This window comes from Lates calcarifer, linkage group LG16_LG22, assembly GCF_001640805.2.
Source record: "Lates calcarifer isolate ASB-BC8 linkage group LG16_LG22, TLL_Latcal_v3, whole genome shotgun sequence".
Classification (NCBI taxonomy): Eukaryota; Metazoa; Chordata; class Actinopteri; family Centropomidae; genus Lates; species Lates calcarifer.
Window position 1 is genome coordinate 25,504,716 of NC_066848.1, and position 12,306 is coordinate 25,517,021.

At 39.4% G+C, this 12,306-nt stretch overlaps 1 protein-coding gene across 8 annotated transcripts in view; it reads left to right on the plus strand.

Annotated features, from left to right (window-relative positions):
• Positions 1-2,974: 2,974 nt before the first annotated feature.
• The window catches only part of ltbp1 (latent transforming growth factor beta binding protein 1), a 125,113-nt gene continuing 115,781 nt past the window's right edge, over positions 2,975-12,306 (plus strand). For 6 of the 8 annotated variants that reach the window (XM_018694680.2, XM_051076770.1, XM_051076772.1 and 3 more), the window contains exons 1-2: positions 2,975-4,371; positions 10,306-10,376. In XM_018694680.2, the coding sequence (XP_018550196.1) occupies positions 3,998-4,371; positions 10,306-10,376 (445 nt within the window). In that variant the 5' untranslated portion in view covers positions 2,975-3,997. The remainder of the gene's footprint in view (positions 4,372-10,305; positions 10,377-12,306) is intronic. The other 2 variants (XM_051076771.1, XM_051076769.1) reach the window with 2 other exon arrangements.

The window sequence follows — 12,306 nt, forward strand, 5'->3', positions numbered from 1 at the left end:
ATCCAAAATTCACTCTCCCCTTTTTGGTCTGTACCAACTCCTGAGAATAACTCTCAGTGGGTTCATCACTATGAGTCCACATTACACCCATTGTTAATGTAAAAATGCTGATTAGTGCAGGTTTGAAAGGACATTTATCATTTTTTGTGTTTGTGACTGTCCAGACAAATCTGTCTAGGACACACACACACACACACATATGCAGTTCTCACTGAATCACTACTATTTGTTTTAGTTTCAGTATTTCTGACTCGGTGGATCAACGCTAACATACTGCATGTGCATGTAAGGAGATTGTACCAGAAATCAAACAAGCGCAAGCTTGAATTCAGACATATGTGCATCAGGACATACACCTGAAAGATGGCTACATGCATGGAGTTTCTCCAAAACAGATGTGTGTCTGCTGATGTTCACTTTTCCTCCTTGGAACATGTCCACTTTCCTGACACACTTCAGGAGATGTATTATGTCTCTTTCTGAAACTTGTATTTGCTGGCAGTGTAAACACCCCCCCCAACACACACACACACACACACACACACACACACACACACACACACACAGCTTCTCAGTGTTCTGTTATAATAAAGGTATTCAGCAGTCTGAAGAGCTGATAGACTAGTGTTGATAGTGCAGAACAAAATGACATTCCCTGTTTGCAAGGTCACTTTCAGGATTTTAATTAAGCCAGTGGATACTGGTCATGTTGTGTAGCTTTCAAGCTGTTAATAAAGCCAGCTATTCATGCTGTAACAGCTTAATAGTCAAAATGAATTTCACATTTAATTATCATTTCATAGTCACAGGAAAATGAGATTTGTTAAATAAACTAGTTTAGACACAAAATACTGGTAAATGAGCCAATTTCATGTTGTAGGAGATATAAGCATTTTCAGAGGACATATGTTTCCCTGAAGCTACAGACTGCAGCAGGTTGGATAACGTGTCTGTCTGAAGACTGTCAGGTCCAGATTCCAGAATGTTGCACTGGCCTCCACAACAGTCATGTTAACCTCCACAGACTAAACCTTCTCATGTTCTAAAGATTCTATAGTACATTAATGGTCTCCCACCCATTAAAGGAGCACTCCTACGTTTTGGATAATGCTTGTTTGTTCCTTTGTTCAGAGTAATAGCAGTGGTCTGTGTTGTTGTCAGTTGTTGTCTACCACAGTGTCACTGGGAGGAACCAAAGTAGGACACCCAAACAAAGTGGCTTTAAACTGTTTTTTGCAGGCAAAGTTTTTTGAATCATCTCTTTAGCATGACATATTCTTTTTGTCAGTCCTCAGCACAGGCTTGAATTCTGTGATTGTGTTTTATTTCACTGTGTTTTGCTGTGTCTTTTTTTAAAATCTCTAATCATTAAGTGAGTTATTAGTGCCTTGTATTTGTTTTATCACAGTTGCACAAAGAATCCAATCAATTTCATTGGCATGGTAATAAAGCAGTGAACCTGAGCTTAGTACCCATGTGAATAAAGTATCTTAGTTTAGCAATGGTGTGAGAGAAGCAGAATCTGTCACTGTATCACTGTATCAGTTAAACCAGGTTTACTTGAGTAAACAAAGTTTATTTTTAGGAAATTTCAGTTATGTAAATGTGATTTTAAATAAGACTGGCCTAAAATAGCATACTAGCATATAAACAATTACCATTAGCATATTAAGAGGAAGAGTCCAAATATTAAATACACTTGTGCACAGCATTGTTCTGAGCTAAATGCTAATGTCAGTATGCTAACATGATCACAATGACAGTAACATGCTGATGATTAGCAGGTATAATGTTTACCATGTTTAAAATTTTTGTTTAGCAACTTACCATGCAAACATTTGGTTAGTAACACTGAACACATAATGCAGCCAGCCATCCATTATCTATACCGCTAACCCTTTAAGAGTCATGGGGATTGGAGCTAGATGACACTGGATGAAAGGTGTACACACAGGTGACATACAGAGACAAACAACTGTTCCTACTCACATTCACACCCATGGGCAATTTAGAGTCACCAATTAAATTAGTTTAGAAAAACTTTACATTTTTAGTTGCTTGGGAAACTAAGCCTCTAGGTTCATGTAGCCTACTGCATACATACATTAATATTTCTCTTACAAATGTACAAATTTCATGTGCAGGTGTCCTGTCAACAACTTAAAATGGCAGCACAGCACAGCGAGTGGCCTTTGAAACAAACTGGCAGCAAGGTGGAGTGATGACACAGTTTCCTACTCTCTTAATATATCCATTGGTTTTACTTACCAAGCAAACTATTCAAAGTTCTAGGGTCTTGACTTCTGACATTCACTTACCAGTGCAACCTCTGTCTTTGCCTGTGTTCCATAAGTGGACCTTACTTCTTGATAAAATGGACAATGGGGTGGTTACTCTAAAGCAGAAGTTGCACAGAAAGCAAAATGCTCAATCTGTTTTCTTGTCAATTTGTGCCACCCTAGGCAAATTTGCATCTAATCAAGTCTTCCCATTGACTTTATGCACAATCACAGTGACTTTAAAATTTGCTTTGCATTCTGTCTTCCATTCTGAAGACTTGTGGTGATAGAGCTTCTGAGACAGCACCTTTCAGCAGCAGGTCTGTAGTTTATGTAATTATTGTGTGTGCTGTGTATTTTTTACTATGTATTGTGATTTTAGCTTTGGACTTTTTATGTGGTTTGACTGGTCTCTTCATCTTCTGTGTTCTTTTCTTTTGACCCCACATGACATCAGTGCATTTAAATAGCAAAAGTTGACATCAGTGACCTTAAATACTCTGTTTGATAAACATAATTAAACCATTCAAGAGCAGGTCCACCTACACCAACCCAGTTGCTGAGAAGTTGCTTTAGAAGAAGAAAATGATCAACTGTATCAAAGGCTGCACTCAAGTTCAACAAAATGAGAATAGTGTTATAACCAGAGTCTGCACTCATTAGGACGTCATAATGAGAGGAACATGACGGCATTTTACTGGAAAACAAAAATGGGAACTTCATGGTAGCTCAGGAAAAATCAAGGGATCACCAAAGTCATTTGGATTCATCTTCTGGGATAATTTTTTGTTGCATTTCAGGAATTTTGTGAACATAAAAGCAATGATATCTAAGCAATGATATGTGAAGATAACATAATTATATTACATTGGACTAGCACCATAAATTACCTTGAGATAATGAGACGGTAAAGTTGTTAACATGAGACCGATTCAGGGTCTTAAGACAAGAACATAGAACATAATTAAGTTGAGTTAATGGGTGAATCAGCAAATGCTTTATGCTGTACATTTCCATATCTGCAGTAATCACTACCCCCTGCTGAGGTTTGATTTAACCATCATACTTGGTGATGTTTGTGAGACTAAACTCATTTAAACTGGAACAGAGATCTGACCGGAGAATGTGCGTGCGTGTGTGTGTGGGTGGGTGTTGGGGTTGGGTCAAAAGTGAGCCTGTGCGTGGGTGGGGGCTTTGGTTTAACTCCCCTCTCCACCTTGGGCCCCAGGAAACCGTGAGCAAAACGTTCTTGGGGTTAGTGTGTAGGCTCCCCCTCCTGACGTCACGTCTGGAGGCTGGCTGCTCGTGCTGCTGACACCGTTCACCTCCAACAGAGGAACTTTCCTGGAGTTCTCAGGCTCTTCTGGCTGCGGACTAAGTTCAGTGCTGCCCAGAGGAAGCCGCATCAGCTCGGAGACTCTCCATGCTCTTGGAAGACAGAAAACGGGGCTACAGTCACTTCTCCACCCGAGGAACATTTTTTACGTGACATGCTCTATTTTATTTCAACCTTTTCAAAGTAAAGCCAACGTTTTTTCAGTGGGTAACGTTAGCTTCTTCAGTGTATTCCCATACCGGGTTGGAGTTCGATACCTACAGGAATATGGTCAGGAATACAAACGTTTTTGTTACTCTAAAGAAGTGAAAGATTTTTTTTTACGGAGCCGAAAGTAACCTAGACACCCCGCCCCGGACCTTACTTTGTATTTGGTGTCGATATGGCTTGGATTAAATGGGGCCTGTTATTTTCCCTCAGTTTGTTTCTCTCTCCGGTATGTGTGTCAGCGGAGCAACAGCAGGGCCAGAGCGGCTTCAGGAGGCTGTACGTGCTCCAGCCCGGGCCGGGGCCGGGGTCGGGTTCGGCCGGAGCGGACGGCGGGCTGCGAGTCAGCTCCATCTCGACGCGTCACGGCCCGGCAGGGCAGCCGCACACGTATAACGTAGAGCTCACCGCTAACTTCGGCGGCCAGACCCGGACCCGCAGGATGGGGAACCAAGCGGCTTCAGTCCCACAGTTCAGTCAGCAGCAGCCAGTCGTCCGTCAGAGCGGACAGGAACAGAGCCAGCAGAAGCAGCTCATGAAGCTGTCCGGGTAAGAAACTTTGGATAAATGTCAGGACGGAGGAATGTAAGCTAGTGGGGAAATGAGAATGAACTTAATGACTTCCCGTCAGCTTTTATCATAAACCAAACAGGCACTAGGCAGCTCCGTGAAAAGTTTCTTAAAAGTACACTTGGACACAAGTAAAATGTAGACTATACTATTAAACCCTCACCGTATCTTAATGAGATAGACTAATAAACTGCAGGTTAAAGTGGGTAATGGTGTTTGGTTTGGTTAGAATTGACTACTGAAGCACACAAAATGTTCCAGTGTTATCAGGGGCTGACTTTTCAGTAACACTGTTTGGAGTTGACAGTGATGATTTAAGAGTTTGTTTGCACACTCACTGGGCTGCTGACCTGTTAAATGAACTTTGAAGTGTTGGATTAAATTAATGCTGATGACATTGTCTAATTGCATTCAGTGGATACCAAGTACAAATTGGCATATGAAACAATTGGTTAACAATTCTTGGTACACCCACACAGGTGTTTTCACTTATTTTGCCTAATTAGACCTCTCTTGTGGACTGTGTGAGTGGGTACAGACTGTTGTTCATTGACCTCTCCGTGACCCGCCAAAGGGGGCTTTGACATCAGAGACCCATGGCCAGGATCCCAGTTTGCAATTGAACTGAGGAACAGTTGTTGTTTCACAAAGCAGTCGTACCTAATATGAACATGCCCTCAGGCTGTAGTCACATTTCATGTTAAAGTGGCCCAAATCCCCTTTTTTGCACTTTTTGAAACCTAGATCAAATTTTTTTCACAGTCTGGGCCACCTGGATATGTGGCCGTAGATATGATTCATGTCTTATCTCTGGCTATGTGACTATGTGGTCAGATCAGCATTCATGTCGTTTTTTAATGTCTCAGTTCCCTGCACATGCACGTATTGCCTGTTGTCATCATTCAGTGTTGGAACTTCATGTCCTTGTAAGAATAAACATGGAGGAGAGCAACTTTGGCTTTTACCGTTTGTCATCTTCTCATTCTTATCTTGTCATCCACATTTATGATTTGACTTTTGCACAAATGATGCTATTGTATGCATGTGGCTCCTATTTCAATTAAATTTGCGCAGGTGTGGCACACCATAAAAGATGACACCAAAAGTTTGGATCTGGCTAAAAAAAAATCTGAATTGAGCATTAAAGGCCATAATGGGAATGTAGCAGAGAAGTGAACACCTCATTTTAATTGTTTTTTAGATTAGATTAGATAGATGCTTTATTAATCCGCAAGGGAAATTCACAAGTTCCAGCAGCATCTACAGATGTATGATAAAATACAGACTTAAGATTAAAAAAAAAAAAAAAAGATTTTAAAAAAGTGTAAGACATGTAAGTCGGTCATAGCTCCAGCCAGCTTTGACTTGTCATAAAAGGAAAAGCACAGGTTTTACTACTAACATTAACAACTGTTCTGAACTCTGTTCTAAACCATGACAGCGTGATGTTGTGGTCTCACCACAAAGTTATATTCACTAGTCCATGTGGAAAAAGTGGGGCTGAGAAACCAGTTTACTACTAAATTGGTACTCAATAGAGAGCATACCTCCATCGAGGCCAAAATAAGGGGAGATACTTTGTCTTACAATGTTAAAATTTCCTGAATCCCGCCCCTCTAACCAGATTCACACCAAAATTTAATGGATTATTCCCTGGCCCTTGCTCCACCCCTTTAACCCTCTGGTGCAAATCAGTTCAGTGCTTTTTGTGTATTTCTGCTGACAAACAAACAAACAGGCAAACAAGCAAACAAATAAACACAGCTGAAAACAGTCTTCTTGGATGGAGGTAGAAAGAATGGTTAAGTGCTGGTTAAAATATGCTCACTCTCACCACTGTCTGTGGTATGAACCAGGCATGTATTGGCCATAATAGAGCTCAATTACGTCTTTTGTTAGACCTTTTTCACTGGTAAATACTCTCATCTTTCAGGCACCTCAAGTTTCTCTTATGAGGAAGAAATACCTGTTTTAACACTGATTTTACATCAGTTTCTGTGAAAAACCATTTACCACCTTATTACAATCCAGGGCTCTGACCAGATTGCTAGATGCAAATAGATAATTAAGTGCTCTGAGCACTAAGGGAAATTTAATTCTTAGTAGATGTTCAAACCAAAAACAACTCTGTGTTGACAGAAAGCAGGGGACTGTGTTGGTGGGAGAGTGTTCCTTAAGGTACTAGGGAAACATGAATTACAATCGATGAAGTCCAGTTTTAGTCACAGATCGATAAATTCATGAGTTTGTGGTGGTACAGTATGTGAGCTTGCATACATTTGATTGACCACTGTAGTGCCTAGTGCTGGATGACATTGCCATAGCTCTCTGCAGTGGCCACCACTGTGCTGCCTGACTGGTGTTAATCAAATGAATGATGACTGCATTTTTTCAACCGTTCAGTATTTCTGATTTGACTTTGACTTAGTAATACACAACCTTTGGAAACCCCATAATGTTCAAACTGTAGTGTCAAAAAGTGTGGGGTATTGATTGCTATAGTAACCCAGTTTTAGTTATGGTAGGTACAGCATACAGTAATAAATCCAGCTGTACACTAGTGGCTTGTGTGTTCCAACCCAATGCAACCAGTCAGCTATGTACTACATACCTTTTTAACTGGCAGAAGCAGCTAATTAATAATAGTATTTTGTCAAAGATAATTTAAGCAGCCATTGCAGAGGGTCAGTTCAGTCTTTATTTGACTGGTTTGTCAGCAGGTAGGTCTAGGTGGGATGTGAAAGAACGTTCCAGAATAACACAAGGTCACCAACCTGTGTGTGGTCCAGCAGCTTGACCTTAGCTGCTCAGTTTTTGGCCTGTCACAATGTTTTAATGTATGATTAGTGATTACAAATGAGGCTGGAAGAATCAGATGGGGTTGTTTTTGCATTACTTGTTTTCATGTCAAATGTCATTTACAAAAATTGGGCCTGTAAGAGTATGTTTTTTCATTGTTCCAATTTCCTTTTATAAAGAGATAGATACTGCTTGTAATTCTGCCTAATGTATAACTCGTTTTAGCATTTAATGTTTTATTGCCTCCTCGTCTTTTCCTTCTTCTTCTTTCAAATAAAACTATTCAAATAAACTACATGCAAGAAATGGGCAACTCATAAATGTAGTGCTGTTTAGCAGCTGACTCTGAAGGATGGAGCTTCTCACCAGCACATAAACAACCCTCCCCCATCCAGGTGGGAAACACTGTAGTGTTTACTAATTTGACCTTATTCAGTCTAGAGATGATCACAATTATCCTGATCAAAATGATCATGTTAGATAAGTACTGATACACACACTGACAATTTTATGTTGAAAACCACAGATAAAATCAGCAGCACTGTGCACTTTTTGTTTGCATAAACATTAAAATCATAACATAGCTAATACCCTAATGTAACATAGGAAAACCATATCAAATGTGCATTAACATTTAAAATGGCACCATGTGGCTATGAGAAGTAATTGCACTTTGTGCACACTGCAGATAAGAATACAGCAGCCAAAAAGACATTTCTTTACACTCTAGTAACTTGAGATCTAATAATAATTACTAAGTATTTACTAAGTATTGTTGTTTAACTTATTCTCTTTCACTCTCACTTTCACTCTCTCTCTCGCTCTCTCTTTCACACACACACACACACACACACACATACACACAGTCTTCTGTGTTGGATTTCAGTATATGCAGTAACCCTATGTACAGTTTACATTTAAATAAAAAATGAGTCAAGAAGACAGTGACAGTAATTGCAGTAAGCTCAACAAGTGACATATTACATGACATAGTACAGAGGAGTCTTGTATAGGAGTCTATAGTGTTTCTTCTGCTTGAACTTTTACAATGAATTTGTCACCTGCCTGATTTTAAATGAACAAACGTTTGCCCACTGCAACATGTTATCGCGTGCAGTGGGCAAACAGAGTCGACAGAGCTAAGTTTAGTTGGTGTTGGACAATATTTGCTGTGAGTTTTTTCGAAGCTTGGTACTCAAACACAGTTTTAATGATAATTCAAATTTGAAATAGTTATACTGTCTGGATATCTATCGAAGTTTAGCATTAACTGCTAGTACATCCTAATTCAGTGCATCATCCTCCTTAACAATCCTATTCACAGCTGTAGTGACCAGAGCCTGTATTTATCAATTATAATCGCATGGCTTCTCATATCTCTGCTATGCAGACAACATCCACCTATACCTGTCCTTCCTGTCAGATGACTCCATTGTGTCTGCACGAATCTTGGCTTGTCTCTCAGACATATCTGTATGGATGAAAGAATGCCACCTTCAATTAAGCCTCGCCATGGCTGAATTCTTAGTCATTCCAGTCAATCAATCTCTCCATCACAATATGTACATCAAAATTGCCTCCTCATCTCTCACCCTAACCAAGGTCATGAGAAACCTGGGTGTCATATTTGGTGACCAGCTATCCCTCTCTGACCATGTTGCATCTGACTTCCAGTTGTGCCACTTTGCACTAGAAAAATCAGGCCTTACCTGTCTCAATATGCAACCCAACTCTTGGTACAGGCCATGCTTATCTCTCACCTCTATCACTGCAATGCCCTTCTGGTGGGCTTCCCTTCAGCAGCCAAATGCACTTGTGAGGTTCTTTCTACAATGGAAATTAAACATTGTTTGGTAAGTTTGTCCCAACACTGTTGCAGAAGTTCCCACAAACATGTTGCACAAACATGTTGTAGACTGTCCTTCCATCCAGTTCATTCCAAGCCAGCTCAAGTCTTCAATCTTCCATCCTTTGAAGCCACTGTGTAGTTCTTTTCTTCTAATGTTTGAGTCATTATCTTCCTTCCTTCCTCATTATCAACCCATAATATTTCTACTATTAACTCACTGTCATAAAAATGCTTTTAAGTATTGAGTATATAGTTATTATACTTCCAAATTGCTGACAAGTTTAGGTGCATCACCTAAAGAAACTGACTGGCTGGGAACAGATCTCAGTGATTTAGGAGCCTGTGACAGCTATCTCATGAACAGGTTCAGTGCAGGTTTAACTCATGTTCAGTCAACATGTGTTTGATGTATGAAGGGGGTCAGTCTCTACCCATACTGTTGCAACATTCAGCTTCATTTTGTATCTTAAACTGCTCAAGCGGTTCATGAGGCAGTGACTCACTCTCTTTGATGATGATGTGAGTCGTGAGTTCTCAGGTTGTTCCAGCTTCCAAAAGCCTGACTCAATCAAGTCTCTGTGGACCTTTACCAAACCAGATTTTTGTAGTAAAACTAAGTTTGTGAGATTCAGGTTGGCTTTAGTAATAGTAACAAGTAATAGTAACAAACCTACCACAGTAAACACTACACCTCAGTAACTTCAGTATCATAGGAAATTCCAGCCTTCCCAGTCATATTTAGTATCACAAGGCCAAACCACATCTCATGAGCACTGTGTTTGGGACGACATTCAAGTCTGGAAAATATCCGGTGAGAATTGGTGGAGCCCAGCAGATTTGTGCCAATAAGCAGATAACTATTGTGGAACATTTAGATGATGACGTGACTTGTCTCAAACCCCCTGAACCCTGTGGACAACAATTTAAACTACTGTAGGTGTTACAGACCTCAAATGAAACTTGACATGGCCTTTTTCTTACCTCTAAAATATTCAGAAAGAACCTCCTGTGTAAAAATCAGAAGTAAAGACCAATGACAGCCCAGCATTTGTTCAGTCAGCTGTAGAAAGAGTTGATGTTGTGGGCTGGCCCAGCAGTTTGGCTGGGATCTTCAAACAACTCAACTCTTAATTTTGATATACAACAGTAGAAGAGAGAGGGAGGGAGGGGAAGTCTTGTGTTCCTCTCTGTTGCCGTTGTGTTTCATGTCTGAATCTTTGCATGTCTTCTTGTTTCATCTGCCTGTGCTTGATTTCTGTTTGCAGGGTGAATGTCTGTGGAGGGCAGTGCTGTCATGGATGGAGTAATGCTCAGGGATCGCAGAGGTGCACAAAGCGTAAGTGCACATTAAAGTCTTTTCAACACGTCCTCACATTAATACAGCAGCTCCAGTCCACACATCACAACACTGAGCCAGCCTAAGTGCTATAGGACCCCAAACCATGTTCTTTGCAATACTTGGCCACAGCTTTAAAAGTCTGTTTTCTCTTTAACACTAAATACTCTTCACTTGATTTGGTATCTTTTTCAAATTATTCTGAATGAAAATATTGTCTTATATCTCACTACATGTTATGTTATGTTGTATAGAAATTTCTAAAATATTGTTTAGCGTGAAAATAGAAAATGCAACAAAAAATGGAATTGAATAATTTAAGAAAGGTCTTGTTAATCTTTAAAGCTTTCTGTCAGTATAATTGTTAATCTACAATCTATTTGACCCTTTTTCAGGGAAGTGTAAATATAATCATAAATGTTAATCGATTCTGATACAAGAAGCCTGTCAAAGGAGTTTTGGAACATCATGAGAGAACAACATATTGTGAATCTCCTGATTGATGAGTGTCATGTAGGGAAAATATCTATACAGCAGGCTGAAGGCTTTAAGGACATTATATTCTTTCATTTTCAAGGAATTTATTTTCTCAAACTTATGCTCTTTAACACATATCATATACGATACAGCAAGTTGCAATCTCTGACTATACATTTTCATAAAAAACTCAACTCAGTTTTTTTCCATTGTGTTTAAAGTGAGGTGGTTGGGGTGGACAGTGGATGTATAAAAGCACAAATCTGTGATTTTATATCCGGTCCTACATGTGATTGGGGTTAGTTTACTAAAACATTTTGGCATAAGCAAAGCACATTTTCAATATTAAATCAACACAGCAGCCTTTACTAACCTTAACCAAGTGCTTTGAATTACCTAAATATACAGTAACCATGTAAATGTACTTCATCCTTTGTTGTGAGAGGCACAGTGGTGCAGTAATTACAAGCTTTTAACAAGCGGTTTTAACCTGCTCATATGCAGAGCTCGTATGGGTTTCCTCCCAAAGACAAGCAGGTTAGATTAGTAACCTAGTAACCCTAAATTGCCCACTTGAGATTTTGAGACTGTGAGTGGTTGTCTATATGTACTTGTCCTGTTACAGTCCAGGGTGCCTCCCACCTATTGAGGGCTTGGATAGGCTCCAGCCCCTCTGACCCTACAAAGCAGAAGTAGGCATAGATAATGGGGTGGATGGATTCTTCTTCTTTTTTGCCTCAAGTGGCAGTTGTAGGAAAAACAAACACTCTTGGATCTGTGGGGATTTATGTTAATATGGTGTGTTAAATGTAATGTTTCCTAATGTTACATTGATGAAAAAAATATTTGGGCTGGCATCATGTTTCTTATTTATTTGCTGTTGCAAAAAAATTGTATAAATATTATTATTATTTATGGGAGACAGATTTGGATTATTTTGTATATATATTTTGTGTTGTTTAATTTATACTTGTAATTCATGGATTTTTAATACATGTATATAACATTACTCAGAAAGTGAAATACACCACATTACATGAAACAGCTCTGCTTACAGTACATTTAAAAAATACTCAGGGCTACAGCTACAGCTTGCTACAGCCTGCATAAAAATTGAGAAGATAAATTAAGAAACAACAAACACTCTCCAGGAATTGAATTGCTCAAGCTGAAGTGGTCTCCTAGTGTGTATAGTTAGAGAATACACAATTTACCCTGAACTTACATAATTATTGATTTTGTCAACATTTCATCTTCCCAGCCAATCCATTTTCAGGGTATACTTTATATCCCTATTTGATATGCTGTATTTCACACCCATTTGACCTTTATTTGTCATATGGCTTCAGATGTTCCACAGAGCACAAAAAGATTTGGGCATATCACTTTCCAAGCAGTCCCAACTACACATGCATTTTGTTCTTACATACAAATTTCCATAATTAAGAAAATA